This window comes from Lacerta agilis, chromosome 7, assembly GCF_009819535.1.
Source record: "Lacerta agilis isolate rLacAgi1 chromosome 7, rLacAgi1.pri, whole genome shotgun sequence".
Classification (NCBI taxonomy): domain Eukaryota; kingdom Metazoa; phylum Chordata; class Lepidosauria; order Squamata; family Lacertidae; genus Lacerta; species Lacerta agilis.
Window position 1 is genome coordinate 79,734,418 of NC_046318.1, and position 22,176 is coordinate 79,756,593.

General features: G+C 42.7%; 3 protein-coding genes across 3 annotated transcripts; 1 reads left to right on the plus strand and 2 right to left on the minus strand.

Annotated features, from left to right (window-relative positions):
- Positions 1 to 3,778: 3,778 nt before the first annotated feature.
- On the minus strand, positions 3,779 to 4,759 carry LOC117050484 (mas-related G-protein coupled receptor member H-like). Its single transcript, XM_033156150.1, has one exon. It carries the CDS (start codon positions 4,757 to 4,759, stop codon positions 3,779 to 3,781), a length of 981 nt encoding a protein of 326 aa, XP_033012041.1.
- A 3,580-nt stretch (positions 4,760 to 8,339) lies between these two features.
- On the plus strand, positions 8,340 to 11,297 carry LOC117050485 (mas-related G-protein coupled receptor member H-like). Its single transcript, XM_033156151.1, has 2 exons — positions 8,340 to 8,535; positions 10,205 to 11,297. Exons 1-2 carry the CDS (start codon positions 8,340 to 8,342, stop codon positions 11,245 to 11,247), a joined length of 1,239 nt encoding a protein of 412 aa, XP_033012042.1. The 3' UTR covers positions 11,248 to 11,297.
- A 4,054-nt stretch (positions 11,298 to 15,351) lies between these two features.
- Positions 15,352 to 16,490, minus strand: LOC117049410 (mas-related G-protein coupled receptor member X1-like). The gene has a single exon (XM_033154067.1). It carries the CDS (start codon positions 16,467 to 16,469, stop codon positions 15,489 to 15,491), a length of 981 nt encoding a protein of 326 aa, XP_033009958.1. The 5' UTR covers positions 16,470 to 16,490; the 3' UTR covers positions 15,352 to 15,488.
- Positions 16,491 to 22,176: the final 5,686 nt, after the last annotated feature.

Genomic DNA, 22,176 nt, shown 5'->3' on the forward strand with positions numbered 1-22,176 from the left:
AAATTAAACGAGTTAGCTATAGTCATTTGAGGGGCTATAGGGGAGAGAACAGACCACCTCATATTCCCTATTCCATGCTCATTACTCCATGTTGTTAATGATGAAAAAGGGGAAAGAGTTATAGGTTAGTAGTACTTCATCTGCTTTTTACAAAGAAGCTCCCAGGTACATTCCCTATGCTCTCCAGGTAGGTTTGGGAAAGACCCCCATGCCTGAAATGAAGAGCAGCTACAGCCAGTCAGTGTAGACTATACAGAGCTACATGGACCATTGATCTGGAATGGTATAAGCAGTGCTGGCTTGTAACCACAGGACCTGATGGAGCTGCCTATGGCCAAAGATGTTAGGCAGGTGGGACCAACAAATTGTTCTGGTTTTCTTCTCATGCTCTTCCGTTGTAATGATGTGGCTGAAAAATATTCCAACTGTATAAGATCATAAGAATAGCCTGCTGGATCAGGTCAGAGGCCCATCTAGTCCAGCATCCTGTTCTCACAAGGGCCAAACAGTTGCTTGTGCATAAGCATAAGCAATCACCACTCCACTGATTTCCAGCAACTCAGTTTGAATCCCCTAATCACTAAAATAATAAACCACTAAAATAATAGCTAGATCCTATCTCTATCTATCTATCTATCTATCATCTATCTACCATCTATCTACCATCTATATATTTTTCTACCATCTATATATCTATCTATTACCTTTGCTGGCGAGCGGGTGGCGAGACAGGCTGGGCGCGGGCATGCACGGCTCCGATCCATGGGGCCGCTGAGTGGGGCCGGCGCGGGGGTGGCGGCCTTGTACATGGCGGCCCTGCCCCTCTCCGTGCCCATCCCCTCCTCTCATCCCCATGATGCACCACGGGGCAAGGGGTAGGACCCTCTTGGCAAAATTGCATATTTTTACATATTCTAATTTATGTTAATATGGAGCACCCTTGATTTTTACGGATTGTTTCCCCCCCTTCTCCTTCCCCCTCTATTTATTATGTATTACATATGTCATTATATATTTATTGGTTTCATAAATCTCAACTTTGGAACTCCATGCCTATTGAGGTCCAAGCAGGCGCACTTTTACTATACTGTACTCAAGTTTTCAGCGCCAGCTAAAAATATCCCTCTTCAGACAAGCCTTGCTTACCCAGGTTCTTAGGAAGCGGAGGTGACCTTAATCTGTTTCAGTGCTTTAGCTTTTGCATATTTAAAAGTAGGGTTGTGATTTCCCCCACCCCACACTCAGTTATTGCTGCTTTACCTTTTAGTAACACCCCCCCTTTTATTAAAAAAGCAGTGTATAAATTTTATGAAATAAAATAAAAATATGAAAATTGTAGGTGGGGAAAAATAAGCACCTCAGAGTGGTTTTACCAAAATATAAATCAATAAAAGTATCACAAAAAACCAACAACACCCCCCCCCCGGTAAATTAAAACATAGAAAGTTAAAACCAGAATAGAATAGACTAAAAACTCATACACCTGGCATCATTAAGTGGAGCTTTGCTTTTGCTGGGCAATAGTGGATTCTCTTTCTTTCTTTATATAATTGCATGGTTATTATTATTATTATTATTATTATTATTATTATTATTTTAAGAAGAAACTTTTGGGTTATGTCTTGCGACGGTCCCTTCCAATTCTGTGATTCTGAGCTTCAAAAGAGTAACGATGGTGCTGTTGCTCAAGCGTTGGATATGGATTGCAGCTGACCCTGCCAGTTCAAAAACCCACCCTCTCTCTTCTTCTCAGCCTAGCCTACCTCAGAGGGTTGTTGTTGTGAGGTCTTCAAATGGAATGAACCCCCCCCCCCCAAAAAAAAATACAGACGCCTTGAGGTTTATTTCAGAAGTGCACTTCAGCAGAAGGCAGTTGAGCGTGTGTAATGGTAGCTCCTCCTCTGAAAAGCGTTGAGCCGAGCCGAGGTGAATCGGCCTTGGTCCACATTGTACACCCATCTCTAGATGTTGCAGCCATCATGCGTAAGGACATGCATGTTCGAAGCAGGCAGGTTGCACTGGCAAAGACTATAGCATAAGGTTACCAAACGTCCCCATTCCCTGGGGACAGTCCCCGGATTTACAAATCAGTCCCCATACAAAATCCATTGAAGTTGAAAAGTGTCCCCAGATTCATTGGAAAAAATCTGGTAACCTTACTATAACAAGTGACGGCGATGGGTTGAAGCTTTGGCTTCTCGGACAGCAAGACAGGATGGCAGAATGCTGCATATTGAAACCTTTTGAAAGTCGGACATGACTGAACGACTAAACAACAACAACAACAACAACAACATGAATTTTTTCTTTACTTTCATAAAATTTATACGTCGCTTGATTGTAAAAAAAACAAAAACCCCTCCAAAGCATTTTACGAAAAGATAAAACAAATCAAGAATTCTCAAGCCTACTTTAAAGTGTTTAAAGGAGGTCACTATTAATGCACATTTTGGGAGGTTCAAAACTCTCACATCCACAGGATACATTTAAAGCACATTATAATTATTATTATCATTATCACCTGACCTCCAGCTCTCAGAGTTGCAAGAAATAAAACATCATGTTAAAAACACTTTAAAACAGCTTAGAGTCACGGAAATAGGGTGAGTTCCAAAATTATGCACCTCATGTGTCAAAAGCCAGGATGAATTTATAAGAAACACGTCTATGGGGAGGGAGTGCCACAACTTTGGGGCTACCACAGAAAAGGCCCTGTGAGCTTCTAAAGGCCAGATGAAAGCCACTCCTCAAAAAAAAAAAGTCTCCCTGTGTAGCACTGTGCATGATGGAAGTTTACAAAATTTGCATGCCATGGAGAAATTGGATAGATAAAAGTTTTTCTCCTTTTATAGCACTAGAACAGGGGTGGGCAACCTAGGGCCCGGGGGCTGGGTGCGGCCCAGTCGCCTTCTCGGTCTGGCCTGCAGACAGTCCAGGAGTAGGCGTGTTTTTGCTTAAGTGGAATGTGTTTTTTTATTTGGGATGCACCTCTGGGTTATTTGTGGGGCATAGGAATTTGTTCATTATTTTTAGTTCGCTCATTTATTTATTTATTTTCAAAATGTGGTCTGACCCACCACATGGTCTGGGGGACGGTGGACCGGCCCACAGCTGGAAGAGGTTGCTGACCCCTGCACTGGAACTGGAGAGCCAGCATAGTGTGGTGGTTAAGAGCGGTAGACTCGTAATCTGGTGAACCGGGTTCGCGTCCCGGCTCCTCCACATGCAGCTGCTGGGTGACCTTGGGCTAGTCACACCTCTTTGAAATGTCTACAAGGGCAGCACTGATACTGAGGAGGAGGGCGTGGAAAGGTAGCATTGCCACCCTCTGGGCACTGTAATTTGTTTAGGGCTGTTGCAAATTGTAACTCTGTGTGGGGTTAATTATAGTGCCCGGAGAGCCAGTGTGGTGTAGTGGTTAAGAGCGGTAGACTTGTAATCTGGTGAACCGGGTTTGCTTCCCTGCTCCTCCACATGCAGCTGCTGGGTGACCTTGGGCTAGTCACACTTCTTTGAAGTCTCTCAGTCCCACTCACCTCACAGAGTGTTTGTTGTGGGGGAGGAAGGGAAAGGAGAATGTTAGCCGCTTTGAGACTCCTTCGGGTAGTGATAAAGCGGGATATCAAATCCAAACTCTTCTTCTTCTTTCTTCTTCTTCTTCTTCTTCTTCTTCTTCTTCTTCTTCTTCTTCTTCTTCTTCTTCTTCTTCTTCTTCTCCTCCTCCTCCTCCTCCTCCTCCTCCTCCTCCCCCCCTACAGCATAGTTTACAAGGGGAGATTTAAGAAGTCATCATCATTGAAGCTGTCATGGCTTGAGGACTCTGATCTTCTCTGCAATCAGCTTTGTCTACAAATACTCTTTCCAGCACCACCTTCAAGGGTTCTCTGGGTCGATGTTTCTTTCCCCTTCCAATTAGGAAGTAAAGGAATGGATTGACACTGCTGTTGATAACAGCACATGTCATACATATTAGTGGTCCCCATACAATGCTTTTAATGTCAATAACTTCAAAACCTATAAGGGTCATCATGGCACTGAATGGTACACCGAAAATAATGAAGAAAAGAAGAGCAAGCAGGAGTGCTGTGTAGAACTTTCCTCGTTGGCGCCGATGTAAACTGCAGCAGACCTTGGTGAAAAGGATCACAGTACAGATGAGTACAAGAAGTGGGCAAAATACAGAGCTGATCGTGGAAATGACTAGAAACTTTATGGAAGAGTATATGAGAAAGGAATCAATTCCAAAGAATAGACTGGACATTGCCCATATTAATGCACAAACAATTGCAGACATGTGTTCTGGGCGGTGGCATCGGTACCAGATTGGGAAGACAACCGAGAGACACTTCTCAACACTGATGGCTGTCAGGAGATATCCGCTTGTGGTATATGTGTAAAAAAGCAGATATGGTGATATGGAACTTAGGGAATTAGGATCACTTTCCTTCAAAGAGGAATATAAAACTACTACAGAAAGAAGGACACAAGCATCAGCAACAGCCAAGTTCAAGATGTAGGTGGTGATGGGATTCTTCTTAAGAATGAAGCAGAGATAATAGATGACGATTGCGTTCCCCACCAGACCACACAGAAATATTATAAGGATCATGAGAAAACCAAAGAGCAGTAGGAAGGCTGTGAAGGAAGAAAGCTCAAATTCAAAATAATCTTCTGGGAATGCTGAAGGGCTGTAATCTCCAGAGATCCCATCAGTGGTGTGTGTTAAAACAAGTGACGCTGCTGTGTTCAGCTCTGCCATGATGAAATCACTTCCTTTGGATTCTACCTTATTTTTCCTTTACCTGCACGACTGCTGCAAGCAGAAAGGATGGAGATCAGAAGAAATCATCAATAAAGACCAGTTAAAACGCATACGTAATGCATAGCAAAGGGACCCAGGTGGCGCTGTGGGTTAAACCACAGAGCCTAGGGCTTGCTGATCAGAAGGTCAGCGGTTCGAATCCCCGTGACAGGGTGAGCTCCTGTTGCTCGGTCCCCGCTCCTGCCCACCTAGCAGTTCGAAAGCACATCAAAGTGCAAGTAGATAAATAGGTACTGCTCCGTTGGGAAGGTAAATGCTGCTCTGGTTCACCAGAAGTGGCTTAGTCATGCTGGCCACATGACCCGGAAGCTGTCTGCGGACAAACGCTGGCTCCCTCGGCCTTTAGAGCGAGATGAGTGCTGCAACCCCAGAGTCAGACACGACTGGAACTGATGGGTCAGGGGTCCCTTTACCTTTAATGCAAAGCAATATATCTTTTTTCTTAACTGAAGTTTCTCTAAGTATACTCTCCAGGGCTTATCCCAAGGCAGTCCCTCATATCCCCATTTACTCAAACCATAATTAAGAACTATTTGGGAGGAATACCAAAATAACATTACACATGAACATAGCATATTTAGAACAAAACATATTCAAAGTACTGAACTGTACATTTTGGCTTATGAATCTGAGGGAAATAAGAAGCTCAAATTCTTGTGAAAATGAAAATCACATTTGGGTGATTTTCCCATGATGTTATTAACATTTCAGACTGTTTCATGTTCATTGCATACACTGCCTTGAGCAGTCACATAAAAAGGTAAACATTTGTTTTTAAAAATATTAAAAAATAACACTCCCTTCTGAATAATATCTATAAATGGCTTCCTAAGCATGTCCACTCAGAAGTAAGTTTCAATTAACAAGTTCTACTTGGTGGAAACTTACTTTGCATAGTAAGTGCACTTAGGACATTAAACCATAATATCCCAGTCTACTCATGGAATTCTCATTGAACTAAAACAAAATAAAAAATAAAAGGATTCAAGGAACATCACGAAACAAGCAACAAACCAACAGCATTATGCTACAATGATACCTACCTACTGTTTCACCCTGCTCATATACCATAGAGGCCAGGTCCTTGATGATCTGGTTTACATCCAACATATCACTCTGAAAAGAATAAAGAATATCAGCATTTTTTGCAAACTAAGCAACAATACATTATATTTTTTTCTGGTCTTATAAAAAAAAACCATTTTCATTTAAAACAAAATAAAATAAAAAATTCCTTCCAGTAGCACCTTAGAGACCAACTGAGTTTGTTCTTGGTATGAGCTTTTGTGTGCATGCACACTTCTTCAGATACACTGAAACAGAAGTCACCAGATCCTTAAATATAGTGAGGGAGTGGGGATCTGTTGACTTCCGTTTCAGTGTATCTGAAGAAGTGTGCATGCACACGAAAGCTCATACCAAGAACAAACTTGGTCGGTCTCTAAGGTGCTACTGGAAGGTTTTTTTTTTTTTATTCTTAATTTTGTTTTGACTATGGCAGACCAACATGGCTACCTACCTGTCATTGAACTAAAGAGGACTTAATTTGCAAATAAGTGGCAATATGCAAAGCTTTTAATTATTATTTTTTTAAAAAAGTAGCACGGGAAAGAGATCATGTTTTTGGCAATACTCACCTGCTGCAGCTTCAAGAAGAATTAAAAGGGTTTGGGTGAAGCAAAGAAGAGGCACAACTTTCCAAATGCATATGCATTTGACTTCTGGTTACACAATCTTTGCTTACCCCTCCTCTAAGATGCTATCTAGGCCAACTGTTGAGACTGTTTTTCAGACTGCAACCCAAGGGAAGCATGAAGGGCAGAAGAGAACTTGTGCACACGTTTTGAGATAGTATGATTTGAAACAAGCCGTCCCTATTCTGGTGCCCTCCAGATGTTTTGGACTACAACTCCCATCTGGCTGTGCTGGATGGGACTGTTGGGAGTTGTAGTACAAAACATGTTGGTCATCAGGTTGGAAAAACAAAGTAGTAGATTAGATTATAAAGTTAAGGATCTTAATTATGGGTTGGGGGGTATTCTTTTAACTGAAATTATCTAACTTCATATGCCATGGTATTTGATTTGATGGTCAAACTACTCAGGAAACTATGCCTTTGGAGACCCGGAAACTACAACTAATTCAGAATGCGGCAGAATGTGGACCTGATCGTATAAGAGGCATGCTAAGGATTGGGACTCTGTGACAGCTTTTTCTTCAAAAGAAAAGTATTATCAAAACCTAAATGATACAATAATTTGTATCTGTGCATACTAAAAGTATCTATGTCAAAAACAGCATTCAGTGTATATAGAACCTTTTAAATTAATCTGTAAAGATGGATGGATTAAGTCAAGCCAATACAATGTTTTCTTTACATAAGCATTGTGTTTCAGGATTGGGAATGGGGAGCAGTGATGTACAAGCCTGGTATGCAGGTCTGGCCTGTCTCTAAAAGATGTTAAAAAATACCTTTTATTCCCATTTCAAGAAGCTCAATTGATGTTGCACTGGAGTAGAGTAAATCAGGTAGAGGGCCTGTTCTTATGTCACTGGAACCGGCAGAAGTGGCGATATTTGTCACAGTTCTCTCATGCAATGTGATCCTAATCACATTTCATGGGGGGACTCCTTTATGAGTGTGCTTAGAATTGCAGGTTATAGTTAACTCCAGTGGAGAGTTTTGTTCTCTAACCTGGAGAGCCAGTTCATGTGAGAAATCGCTGTGTTCCCCTTTTTATTGGGAAAAGATACACATTGAAGGTTCAAATCACAGTAATGTCCCAGAATATGCCAACTTCATCTCATTTCTGGCAAGGACCTCATAATTGTCTCCGGTCAAGCATACAATTTACATATGCAAAATGACTTCATATTAGATTAATAGGTATTAGTTGGAAGAGAGGAGCCACTGTACAAAATATCAGCTCCCATTTGCCTGTTGGCTTTTTGTGCCAAATGTGTGCAGCTCCCCAAGCATGTAGGTTTGTGGCAGTGCAGTTTTGTGCTGCAAGCAGTCAGACTCCAACTCTTCTGTCAGTTCAGTCCTTTACTGACAGGTCCAAAGTATTAAGGCAATTTCACTATATTGTGCTGGTCCTGTGGGTTACCCGAGAGGAGAGGTCCAAGTCCGGTCCATGGTCCAAAGGTTCAACGTGGAGACAGTCCAATGTAGCCAAAGCTGGGTGCAGGGCAGGGAGTCAGGCAAGGTCAGGAACAGGTACGCAGGCAGGAAACCAAGGCAGGGCAGGAACACAGGCAGGATCTAGCAACCAACAATGTTGCTCCCGCAACCTGGGGCAGGGTCTGACCGCCTTTTATCTTAGACAGGATAATGGTCGGTCCCGATCCCCTGGCGACTCATCACCCCGTCTCACCTGAAGGCAAGCACTCCTCCTGCGAGTACTCAGGTCTCTCCTTCTATCAGCCCTGAGTCTCTGCAGCTCAGGAGACGCCGGTGGGTTACTGGACCCAGGAGCTGCCGCAGCCTCAGCTGGTAGTGGGCCAGCTGCTGGTGATGACCCGGCTGACGGCAACAAGGTATTCCCCACATCTGGAACCAGGGCAGACTCAGGCCCCAGACTCGGCTCAGCTGGTGCTTGTTGCAGGGGAGGCTGAGCAGACTGAGGTTCCTCAGAATCAGGCCCCCGACTTAGTTCAGCTGATGTCCAAGGCAGAGGATCCGGTGCAGGCTGAGACTCCTCGAGTTCTGAGTCTGAGCCTGAGTCCCAGGCCATCACATATACATGTGAAACTCGAAAAATTAGAATATCGTGGAAAGGTTCATTTCTTTCAGTAATTCAACTTAAAAGGTGAAAGCAATATATGAGATAGACTCATGACATGCAAAGTAAGATATGTCAAGCCTTTATTTGTTATAATTGTGATTATTATGGTGTACAGCTGATGAGAACCCCAAATTAACAATTTCAACTTTGGGCTTTTCATCAGCTGTACACCATAATCATCACAATTACAACAAACAAAGGCTTGCCATATCTCACTTTGCATGTAATGAGTCTATCTCATATATTAAACTCCAGTAGCTAATGAAAACAATTGCTTACATAAATGGACTTTTCCACAATATTCTAATTTTTCGAGTTTCACCTGTATACAGGCTTCCCCTAGATCCCTAGTAGAAGGTACAGGCTTCAAATGCAAAGCAAGTACAATCACAGCATACATACAGCACAGAATTCAGTATTAATTTGCCAGATCTTCCTCGCAGCGAAGCAAGCAGGCAGTGTACAGCCCCCTCTTAGTAGACCCAAGAATGACCACATCCTTGGCCAGTTACCAGGTCACAGTGACCTACCTGGCTGGTTGCCAGGTCAGTGTCCTTCAGACACTAATCACAAGACCTGTAGGTGAAAGATAAGGGGAGCAGGTGCACCAGATGGGCAGGGTTATTGTTATATTGTTATTGTTACTACTACTACTACTACTACTACTACTACTACTACTACAGCAATTAAACCTCAACACCATCCTCTGATCAGCTTTCTGACCATAAGAGAGAAAAGAGGCCTGCTCACTGAATCAAAATATTAAAAGACAATATCAAATACTTATCATCATCTGTTATAGTTTTATCTTGAATAGAGTAGCTACACATGTGTTCACTGATTACTTCATCACATGCCTACCACAAAAGGACAGAGTCATCAGATGTCATTGTCTAATCATGGTGGGAGTTGTAGTCCAAAAGACTGGAGGAGGCTTGTTTAAAGTCATGCCAACTCAGAACTTGTGTATAATCTATCTTCCTCTCTGGACCCTGATAATTCCAGCCTGATAAACAGTTACAACAGTTGGCCGAGATACCATCATAGAGGAAGAGGCAGAGAAAACTGTGTAACCAGAGATAATTCTTATATGCATTTGGAGTCTTGTGCCTCTTATATGAACCTCTTCTTTATTTTGCCCAAAACTTTTTCCTGCATTGCAGGGGGTTGAACTGAATGATCCTTAGGGTCCCTTCAAACTCAAGAATTCTATGTTTCTATTCTTCTTGAACCTGTGACAGGTGAGTATTGTTAATCTCTTTCCTGTGCTGCCTATATCAAATGAAATAAAATAAAAAAAAATTCCTTCCAGCAGCACCTTAGAGACCAACTAAGTTTGTTCTTGGTATGAGCTTTCGTGTGCATGCACACTTCATGCACACGAAAGCTCATACCAAGAACAAACTTAGTTGGTCTCTAAGGTGCTACTGGGAGGAATTTTTTATTTTATTTTATTTTATTTTGACTATGGCGGACCAACACGGATACCTACCTGTAACTATAACAAATGAGTTAGAAGCTTTCCATATTGGACTTGTGTAGGCACTTACTTTTAGCGATTATCCCCTCTGATCCTCATCTCTTCTGCTTGCAGACATAGTGCAGGGGACAGGGAAGAAGGCAGAATCCAAAGGAACAGATTTCATTATGGCTGAGCTGAGCACAGCAGTATCACTTGCTTTAACCATTGATGGGGTTTCTGGAGACTACATGCCTTCAGCATTCCCAAATGAAGATGATGAATTTGATCTTTCTTCCTTCACATATTACCTGCTTCTCTTTGGCTGTCTTTTCATATTTACACTTATAGCATTCCTATGTGGCCTGGTGGGGAATGCAATCGTCATCTGGTTTCTCTGCTTCATCGTGAAGAAGAATCCCATCACCACCTACATCTTGAACTTGGCTGCAGCTGATTCTTGTGTCCTTGTGACTATAGCACTTTCAGTTTCAGCTACCATTTGGAATGTAGGAGGAATTTCGCCTGAGCTGGGTTTTGGGCTGTTTATTTCCGCACATGACATTAGCTTATATCTACTGACAGCCATCAGTGTTGAGAAATGTCTCTCTGTTGCCTTCCCAATCTGGTATCGATGCCACCGTCTAGAACACATGTCTGAAATTGTTTGTGCATTAATATGGGCAATATCCATTCTGGTCTTCGGAATCGATCACTTTTTCATTTCAACTGAATATGAAGACTCTAACAAAATGTTTAGCATCATTCATATGATCAACTCTGTATTTTGCCCACTTGTTGTGCTCATCTGTACGGTGATCCTTTTCATCAAGGTCTGCTGCAGTTTACATCGATGCCAACGAGGAAAGTTCTACACAGCCCTCTTGCTCACGCTTCTTTTCTTCCTCATTTTTGGTGTTCCACTCAGTGTCACAATAAGTGTTCAATATTTTCTTTATGATTTTAAAACAATAATCATGATGGCATTAGCAGTAGTATGTGCTGTTATCAACAGCAGTGTCAATCCATTCATTTACTTCTTAATTGGAAGGAAAAAGACACATCGATCCAGAGAACCCTTGAAGGTGGTGCTGGAAAGAGTTTTTAGTGACAAAGCTGATTGCAGAGAAGATCGGAGTCCTCCAGCCACGACAGATTCAATGATGATGACTCCTTAAGTCTCTCCTTGTAAACTAAGCTGTCATGATGGCATTAGAGATGACCAACAACATAGGTTTATTCTGGAAAAAGTCTGTAGATCCATTTTTTCTACTTCTTTTCTGCATCTTTTAATCATGGGTGTTCACCTTTTAATGTTTGCTCCTTTAGTTTTTATACTTGTAATTTGCTTAGGAGCTAATTTGGGCATCAGGTGGCATACAAATTAATGAAGAATAGCAATTCGTTCCAAAGTGGGATTTGTTCAAATACCAAGGGCTCCAAGTCTTCAAAGGAATAAGCAGAATTCTTTTCAACTCCATCACTTGAGAAGCTCAGCACACCCTTGATTTGAAAGTGTGAAAATAACACAGATGGTCACGAAGTGTGAAGCCTGATCTGCTGTTGAAGCCATCTGGTCCCCCAGCAGAGCCTCCTGCATCTCCAATCTAACCTAGTTCCACCACAAATAATATTGTTACAGGTTTGTGGGGGAACAAGGTATCCCCAGACCCCTGTGTGTCAGTTCCTCCCCTATATATTCCTGGATATGTTCTGGGAAGAGGAAAGAGAACAAAGGTGAGAACTTCATGAGTGCAGGCTGCAACCTAGAGACTGGTGAGCATAGCTGACTGCTCGAGAAGCAGCAAGAGACACTCTTGGGGAGGGAGGTTCTGCACTCCCTCCATCTAAACTCAGGTGTAAATATGAGTAAATAAACCACATTTCTTAAAGACTCTGCGGACTCCACTAATTAAATGTGTGGTCTGAGCTTTCACAGCTGCTGCCCACCTTTGGTAGGATTGGCAACAACAGGAGCAAATATGTTCTCTGCTTACCATAACATTTTATTATCTTGTTAATTGTGCTGTTTTAAATGCACATTTTATATTTGGCTTCTGCTAGTAATATTTTCTTTTGAAATGATTAAGATAATATTTTAGTTTCCCGGTAACTATTTTGCTTTGAATGTATATTTAACTTTCTTCAGTATTGTTTTATTCTGGATTTGATGCTCTAACGTGTTTTAAACCACACCAAAGTTTTTTTCTTTAAAATATATAGGGGCATAGCAATGAAATGAATAATAGCAATAATAGAAATTGCTGGAATGTAAGCTCAGCTTGGCGATCATTGTGGCCAAAATAAAATTAGCACCTTGGTAGCCACTCGGAAAATTGCCTTGGTTTCGTCTCTGTTGTCATGTATCCTGTCTTTCATTTTCCTTCCTCTTGTTCTCCTACAGTAGGCCACTTTATCTTACTAAATATATAGAGTGATGTGCTGTGCAGGCAGTGGAAGAAGGGCAAAATGAAGGCTATGAACTTTCCTTTCTTCAGAGAGCTATCTTGACTGGGGGAAACATGAGTCACGACCTTGCTTTGGGTCACTGGCCAATGTGATGCTACTCTAGGTTGAATATTATGGTGCACACAATATGCTGGAATTTCTAATTTCTTCTCACGTTAACTAATATATTGCATCAAACATTACAGTTTAAGAGTTAAGCTGTTCCATCAATGTTTAATTGTGTGTTGTTGTTTTTAAATTATTGTTTCTTTCTATGTATGCAGCCATTCTTGTTTTTATCGTATGCTATCTTGAGTCCCTGTCAGGGCAAAGGCAGGATATAAATAAAAAATATTACTGTTGTTGTTGTTGTTGTTGTTGTTGTTGTTGTTGTTGTTGTTAAACCTCTACCTAAACAATATTTTAAAATATATTTTAAAAAAAATTGTCCAGTAGCACCACCTTAGAGGCCAACTAAGAACAAACTTAGTTGGTCTCTAAGGTGCTACTGGACAATTTTTTTAATATATATATTTCGACTGTGTCAGACCAACGTAGCTACCTACCTGAATCTTTTAAAAATTGCACTGCCAAAGTCACACACACTGAACATGAGAACGAAGCATCACTCTTTCCTGTACACATGGGGACATTTTCAAAGAGAAAGAAGCAGTTGGAACAGAGAAAGCAATCAATATTGACTAGCTTCATTCTTTAGTTTCATTACACATTTATTGACTTTGTCAAAAGGCTTAAAAGCTGCTAACCATGAATGGAGTGGTGCAGCTCTGGGGTCATAAAAAGCAACGTGATATTCAGTAGTACATCAAAGAATACAAAAGGCAAACCTTTTACATCCAATAATAAGCTGACGCTATGACAGGCACATCAGTGGCAAGGGGGCTCATGGTTGTTGACTCGCATGGACAGGAGCAGAAGAAACTGTGGATCTTGCTGTGGTACATTATCAGGTCAGTCCTCCTCCAAGTCTTTGGTCTTTCAAATTTCACTGGCGCCCTCTGCAAGGCAAAAATTTGGCGCCCTGCACCTCTAGCCTTCTATTCAGTACAGACTTCTGGTGCCTTCCGATGACCCCAGAGCAGTAGAAATGGTCACACTGCTCTAAATCCACCTCCTCCAACCTCCTTGGCCACCTGCTTCCCACTTTAGAAGACAAGATGCAAGTTCATAGCAAGGCGTAGCAGCTGCATATGTTATTGCTATTCTTCCGAATAACCTTATTCATTCACTGTCTTATCCAAAGCTGCAAGGCGACTATAGAGAATTGCAAATGAAGCGGGAGGGATTCAGCTAGCAATCCCCATCAGCAGAAGCCCTGAGCAAATATCCCGCTTGTACAATTCCACCACCACCACCACCACCCCATGTGCTTACCAAAATTGGCCCGCAGGGGGTGGGATAAACCTTGCAATATGAAGTGTGGCAGAAGAGGGCGATCATTCTGACTAGCAAGCAAACATGCTTAAGTAGACAGAATTAGTACATCACTGAATTCCTCCCAATCGAACGTTTCAAAGAACCCATAGCAGTGCCTGAAAGGACTGCATATGAAACACTGTCAGGGACTGGTCTGAGGTGGAATGGTGGAGGACACACACCCCCACTCCTCCTCCTGCACTTCCCAGAGAAGAGGGAGACAGTATAGACTTACAACTGTGGTTTGCAGAAGGTCACATTTCAGAGGCTGCAGAGGGTAGAAGCTGGGAAATATTGGGAGAGGAGCAGGAGGAGGAAGAAGAATTAGGGGGGAGACAGCTGACAGACTTGGTGCCTTTGGAAAGCATGCCAGACCCTCCACCTGCCCCACTTATCCCAGGTCCTGGCGAGTGTTGAGAGTAGCAGAACAGAAGGATCAAAGACAGAAAGCATAGATTGGCTGCTGCAGGGATGACGTATGATAGGAGAGAAGGAGAGGGGTGGGACTTTACACAGATCAATGCCATTATCTAAGAGAGGTGGCATTGCTATGTCTTCTACTGTGAATCTTGAATAAAAGACTTGGTAAGAACTCTTCCTTTTTTATCTGCTTATTGGCTGCCACTCTGGGAGGAATCCGATTATCTGAAGCCTGACAAACACATAGGCAGTAAAAACTCAGCAACCTCACAGCAAACTCCCCCATGAGGAAAGGTTACAGCATCTGGGGCAAAAGAAAGTATTTTTTCACACAGACAAAACAATTCACACAGTGCATAGTTATACTGTTATTATTATGTATTAAATTTGTACACTTCCCTATACCGGCAGGTCTCGGGGCAGTCCACAAGATACAATCACTATAAAAACACAAAATATATAATATAAACAAAAGCAACCCAATAACAGAGCGGGCCCCCCAATACATTTTTAAAGGGTATTGGATGTGAATCAGCCAAAGGTCTGGTTAAAGAGGAGCGTTTTTGCCTGGTGCCGAAAGGTGTATAAGGAAGGTGCCAGGCAAAGCTCCCTGGGGAGAGCATTCCACAAATGGGGAACCACTGCAGAAAAGGTCCGTTCTCATGTTGCCACCCTTGAGACCTCTTTGTGGAGGAGGCACATGAAGGAGGGCCTCAGATGAGGATCTCTGGCTCCAGGTAGGTTCACATGGAGAGAGGCCATCCTTGAGGTATTGTGGTCCTGAGCAGTTTACTATGGGACTATGCTCCCACTGGAGGCAGTGATAGTCATCAACATGGCCGACTTTACTCCACACAGGGAGGTACCCTGAGGTTCCTGACAGCAACTTTATCAATACTCAGCTAGAGAGAAGTGGCAGTTAAATCAGTATGGCAAGAGAAGAGCATTCCTTTGAGTTAATGAAGCTATGGCTTTTCGTTATGCCTATTGATTACATCTTGCATCTTCATTCCTGGGTAAGGAGCTTGAGCTTCATGGTATAGTCCACTATGAGCAATTATTCTTACATAGTCCAGGATCAAAGCATTTCCATTCAAGAACAATGCTGGCTTAGTCAGTTGATGGCTTGGGTTGAACAAGTTACTGCACCAAGTATCTCTGCATCAGTCAACCCGTTCGCTTGTAGAGGGTAGTATTCATCCTGGAAGACCCTCTTGAAAATGACCTTCAGGGGTTCTGTAGAGGAACATTTGCCCTGTTTCCCCACCAAGTAATAAAGCACTGGCTTAATGATGCCATTGACAGAGTGGAGGAGCTGAGAAAGTGCAATAAGAGTTTGTGAATGTTTAGGGGAGGATAGCAGAAATGCGATGCTCCATGGGCCATGGCAGAGGAGGAAAAACAGGAGGGAGAGAAGAATGGCAGTAGTCAGGCTTCCTGGCAGTCGGCGCCGAGAGTTGCAACACATTTTGGCAAGCAGGAGCAAAGTGAAGACAGCTAAAATTAGAGGCAAAACCCATATGACCACAATGAACATGCTCTTGACAACTGGGTATAACATCATATTATAAACCAGGTAAAATGAAATCTCCATTCCGCAGAACATGACACACAGGATCCAGACTAGTATGGATAGCCCAGACGAAAGGGATTGTGGCCGCCGATGTTGGTAGCAGCTTGGAAAAGAGACAGAGAGGCATCTTTCTATGCTGATGATTGTATGGAAACAGAGACTGGCAGTATAGCAAAATTGGCATAAGTGTAACAGGGGTATTACAGAAATTTGGACAGGTAGCGGTATTCCACAGAGGTCATCAGCAAACAAAAGGATAAGGGACAGAGACAAAAACATGAGCAGGCCAAAGTCAGCTGCAGTCAAATTCAGGATGTAGGTGGTGAAAGCATTTCTCTTAATATGGAAATCAAGGAGCCACAAAACATATCCATTCCCCAACAACCCAAATATGCAGATAAGGATGACAATGGGTTTAGTATAATAACCCAATTCAGAAAATGCATATCTGTAGATTTCTTCTTCGAAACATTTTGCATGAAGTTGCTCTCCATTCACTTGATATGTGTTGTCAGTGTCCATGGTAAAAATGTTGCTGTGCCACTCACTGCTGCTCATAATACTCAACACCGATTTCTCTTCTGTTGGAGAGAGGAGACAGAGGGGAATTAGTCACGCTGGTTGAGATGGACTACAGAAGTATTTGAACATTTCATCTTGACACTTTTACTATTTTATAAGGTGAGGCAACCGAAAGCTAGCAAGAACGGGTGACATTAGAAGCTCCACATATGGCTTTGCATGAGAATGCCAAAAAAATTAAACAATCAGCAAAGTTTTGAAATCAGTGATTAAAATCAGCAAAGTTTTGAAATCAGTGGTTAAAACCAGTGAAGTTTTGAAAGTTTCAGTCTGCCATCTTGATTCATAATGACATCCAGTTGTATTAAAACAGGCATGTCCAACAGGGAGATTGTGATCTACCGGTAGATCACTGGCCGTCTGTGGTAGATCACCGGTAGATCGGTGGCTCCCCCCAAAGAAGCTAAAAATCTTTGGCTCCCCTAAAAAAAAGCTCAACATCTTTGCCCTGCACCCCTAAAATGACCTGAACCACCAAAAATAGGGCTTTCCTTCCTAAAAAAAAAAGCTCAATGTCTCTTTCCTCTTCCCTAAAGAAGCTCAACAACTTTTACGTGAACCCCCCAAAACAAGGCTTTCCTTCCTAAAAAAAAAGCTCAACAAAAAGGGGGTAGATCACTGGCAGTTTTTAACTCTGTGAGTAGATCGCAGTCTCTTGGAAGTTGTCCACCCCTGTATTAAAACATAGACAAACTCCATCCCTTGATCTCTGGAACCATCATGCAAAATATGAATGCAATATCTCAATAGGTGCCCAAACACAGAGTTAACAAACAATCATCGAAAACAGTAGATTTTTCAGCTGAATTCCAGCATTACAATTACTATTATTGTAACTGTTTAAAAGGACTTATAGAAACTGGAGAAATATCAATTTGGATTACTAGAAGGATGTTAGAAGAGTCATTTTGTGCTGTCTGAGTAACTCCAAGTTAAAGGCTGGACTCAAGAGGGAAATTTGGGCAAAGTTACAGCCTGCAGAGGGGACAAAACTATTATGGAGTGCGTATGTTAAACACTTTGATAATTGTCAGATACGCACATCAAGAGTTCTTCTTTTTAATCATTCCCCCCCCCCAATCTTCTCTTTTCTTTTAGTTATTTTTAATCTGTTCTTTCTCTTTCTCTTTTTTATTTAATTGTGTTTTGTAAGGATCATGGCTATTTTATTTTTATTTTTGCTATTATTCTTTTCTGACTAACTCCTTTTTATAATCTTCTTATAAATGCATTTGGGTTTTCATGCTCAAAATGTTATAAACCTTCCATAAAACTGTTTGATAAATTACTGTTATTAATGCTATTGTTATTGTGCATCCGGGCGACTGATACTTAAAAGCAACACTTACATTGTTAAAATATGGGGGTTGTGAGGTTAAGGCAGAAGGATGACAAGAATGAATGGAAGCAGAAGCTGAATCAGCCCACAGAGGAAGTGGTGGGAGAGAAACTGCTATTACATCACAATCAGACACCTAACAAATCTTGGAGCCTCGTTGTGGTTAGCTAGAAACCACCAAAAATAAAAACTTTTACAACTTTGAATACTACTTAAAAAATGAAAAGGAGTGAGAGTGTGTGGGGAGAGAAATATCTTAACCTGGCCATGAAAAATATTGAGAACAGTACCAAAACAAAACTTCTCCATGCTCCCAACAGTGGCATCTTCCTTTGGATCAGACTCTGTCCAGTGAAAGGGATTTGATTTATTCCTGTCCTTTCAAAGAGACACCTTCCTGCATTAGAGGTTTAAAGCAGAGGCTGAATGGCCACCTATCAGCAATGCTGTCCTGGTGGGACCCCAGCCTCACCAGAGGGCTGGGCTAGATGCGTTTCCAGGATCCTTCTCATTTCACAATTCTGTGTTCGCAGAGGGCAGCTCAGGATGCAAGCCGGAGTGACTTGACCCCCCCCCCACCTAAATGCAAGGCATAGCCTGGATTTATGTTGGGGTGCGGGCTTTATGTGAGGCGGGGCGCAGTTAAGTGCCCCCCCTTGGCTACACCCATGGTTACCGGTGCCCTCTGGAGCGCCTGGTTAAGGAGAGAATGAGAAACCAGAGAAGAGGTCCCCAGGAGCATCACAGATCCCCACCAAAAACTGGAGGAGTACAAAATGAGGAGATGGGAACACAAAACTCTCTTTAAAAAAAACAACAACCAGGAAAATCAAAACTTACAGGTATAAAAGTTACAGACATAACTTACAGATGCTTTCTTTGTCCAGTCCCTCCTGGGGAACCTAAAGCTTCCAGCAAAATGCGCGATCTGGCTGGCTGGTAACAGCCCTTCCTCCCTCCTTCAGTGGGGGGATGTTTTCTGTCTGCTTGCTTTCCTGTTATTCACACACCCTTCTGATGCTCGCTCTCTTGCTCTCCTTCGCGGCTTTTTCTCGACTGGCGTCTCTCCAGCAGCTCTTTCCCTCCTCCTCCTCCACCCCTTCTAGCCAGATCCACCCTCTTCCCACGCACCCACGCCCCTCCCAGACTTCACAGATTCCTGAGAATCTCCGGGTGTTCATTCAGCCTAGGAAATCTCCAGCCCACAGCAAGTACTGCTGTTTCTGAAGAAGAGAGGGCACGAACTGCTTCCCCTGGCTCACGTCACGCTGCTGACTGATCTGAGAGCACATGTACACAGTGTGCATTGTGAGCCTGGGAGGGAACTACACAGACTGCTTTTTTTTTTTTAAAGAGGCTTGAATGCTACTCTCAGTTAAAGAGGAAACTGCAATTTGCAGAAGGAGCTGGTTATCTGTGGTGCTGATGTGCCAGAAACAGGCCACAGAGATTTTTGCAAAGTGATCCAGCAGTCTTTCTGGTGAAGATTTCGATCTCCTGTGCACAGGAAACTTTGCTTGGCAGAAGATTTAACTCTTTGTGAACCCAGAGCTTACAAACGAAAAGAGGATTTTCTGTTTCTTCCAGCTGGCAGAGAAGAAGAAGAAGAAGAAGAAGAAGAAGAAGAAGAAGAAGAAGAAGAAGAAGAAGAAGAGGAGGAGGAGGAGGAGGAGGAGGAGGAGGAGGAGGAGGAGGAGGAGGAGGAGGAGGAGTTTGGATTTGATACCCCGCTTTTCACTACCCGAAGGAGTCTCAAAGCGGCTAACATTCTCCTTTCCCTTCCTCCCCCACAACAAACACTCTGTGAGGTGAGTGGGGCTGAGAGACTTCAAAGAAGTGTGACTAGCCCAAGGTCACCCAGCAGCTGCATGTGGAGGAGTGGAGACACAAACCCAGTTCCCCAGATTACGAGTCTACCACTCTTAACCACTACACCACACTGGCTCTCAGAGGATACAGAATCATAGAATTGTAGATTTGGAAATAACCCAATGCCATCTAGTCCAACCCCCTGCAGTGCAGGGATCTCAACTGACAGTTACCATCTAACCTCTGCTTCAAAACCTCCAACGAAGGAGAGTCCACCACATCCCAAGGGAGTCTGTTCCGTTGTCAAACTACTGTCAGAAAGTTCTTCCTGATGTTTAGTTAGAATCTCCATTCTTCTAACTTGCTCCCCCCCCCCCAGACATGGAGTTGTCTGAACATGTAGGACCTACTTTCTGCACTTCATGAGGGGTCTAGATGCATCTTGGTTGGAGGGGTGTTCCACAGCCTAATCACGGTCACTGAAAAATAAGAAGAGTTTGACAGTTGGATCAGACTAAATGCCTACCTAACCCAACATCCTGTTCCTTCCCGTGGCCAATCAGATGCCTGTGAGAAGCCCACAAACAGGGCATGAGCACAATAGTCCATTCATGCTGTTATTCCCCTGCTGGCGATCCTTTTTGGTAGACACGTGTTTCGCACACACATATTCTAGGAGTCTCATGAATCATGACCTTTAGATAGTGGTAGCAGCATTTCTTGGCAAGCATATCCAGGAAGTGTTCTCTACTTCAGCAAGCAGGAGTCCAGAGAAGCAGGAACTGAAAGAGAACCCCGAATGGGGCTTCTGCAGCTTCTCCGGCAAGCAGAGACCTGGAGGTAGTGAATAAAAAGCAGGAGAAGGTAACAGCGTCATACTCTGGGTTCCATCCACGGCTAAGTGATTTGCAACATGGTTGGAACTGAGCAAACAGAACAAGTTGTCTTTGAAGCTTGGAGTCTACCTTCTTGGACAAAACCTTTAAAGCAAATTCAAAAATTGACTGGTTACAGGAAGGTGCTATTCCTCAACAGGCTTGCTTCTCCCATACCTAGCATAGCCCTGCACTTATTGGCAGGATGAGGTCGATCTTAACTTGTCCTATTGGTGTGGTGGGAGTCATGAGATATTTGGCACATGAGCTATGGAGGGCTTGTAAGGCAAAGGTCCTTTTTTCTTCTAAAAGAATGGTCCCATGCAATGGTGGAGGGAGGAGGCAGAGATGATTGTAAGGTTAAGGATTAAATAAGCTGCTGGGCTGCTTGTTACTGGCCCCAACCAATAAGTGCCATTAGGGACATTGGCACAGATTTGTTAATCAGGCTCTCTCACAGCTGCCTTCTCCACTTAAAATGTTCACCAATACTATTGTTATTTTTTTTGGGGGGGGGGTTATGATTGTCACCAGAGAGACTCTCACAAATCTCTGCCTGCTGTTTCGTTCTCTAGCTTTGGAGCTCGATCCAAATACATCATGCATTAGTTTTTTTTGGGGGGGGGTTGTTGTAGGCTGCTGCTTTTGTCAGGGGCGAATAAGTTATTTCATGCTTTTGAATAAAGGAAGCTGGGAGAGTTCTTGCGGTTCTAAAGAGAGGAAGTGTGAACTCTTGCAAAATGTGTGCCCTCCACATAGCCACAGAGGAAAGCAAAGAGCACAAATGATAAATAATTGGGTCTCTACGAAAGCATAAAATGAAGAACGTGTGCTGAGAAGGGAATGTGAGTGTGTGTGATTTGCTGTTTGGAGCTAGACCAAGGACCGCAATACACTTGCATGAAAGACCTGGGCATTGTTCCCTCATTGCAAGTGCCAGCTTATTTAACACCTCTCTCTATTGCTAGCCACCGCTTTGCTTTTATCAAAGCACGTTTTAATGCCTTCCCCTCAAACGTCCTTTTTCATAGATTTTCTAAGGGCCAAGTCTCAGATTTATGTGCCTGTGACAACCGCTCGATTGAAACCCTACATCACATAGTGTTTATCTGCCCTCTATATTGTGCTGCCCGAAAGAATTTATTGCTTCCACTAATTCAAAAACTGCCGGGATATTTGGAAGAGTCTCATCTTGCTCTTTTGTTGCAAGATTCTGATACGATTGTAACCCTACAAATGACCAAAAAAAATTAACCTCAGTAGTGACACTCAAGAGACGCAATGGATTGTTATACACAACTTGAAATTTTTAATTTCCATTATAATTTATTTAATTTGTATATCTTTTAACCTATTCTGTTGCTAGTGATTGTAAATCAGAATGTGCGCGTTTTCTCTGTTCTTGTTTGTTATGTCTATGGGCTTAAAGCCGAAATAAAACAAACCCTAAACTGTAAATTTGCATGAAAGTACTGAGCAATCATCATGGAATAGGATTATAATGTTTGTGCTTTATGTTTCCTTTTCTTTTTTTTCCATACAGGGATCAAATGCATCTGACAACTGCATTTGGGGAAGATGTCCAACAGATGAAGCTTTTCCTAGCATGGGTATACAGTGACGA

Bases quoted from the DNA above. Each gene is read 5' to 3' on its own strand.
- LOC117050484 (XM_033156150.1), bottom strand. From the start codon at position 4,759: ATGGCAGAGCTGAACACAGCAGCGTCACTTGTTTTAACACACACCACT.
- LOC117050485 (XM_033156151.1), top strand. From the start codon at position 8,340: ATGACCCGGCTGACGGCAACAAGGTATTCCCCACATCTGGAACCAGGG. The intron at 8,536-10,204 runs GTCTGAGCCTGA...TTCTGCTTGCAG, and splicing joins TGAGACTCCTCGAGTTCTGA to ACATAGTGCAGGGGACAGGG.
- LOC117049410 (XM_033154067.1), bottom strand. From the start codon at position 16,469: ATGGACACTGACAACACATATCAAGTGAATGGAGAGCAACTTCATGCA.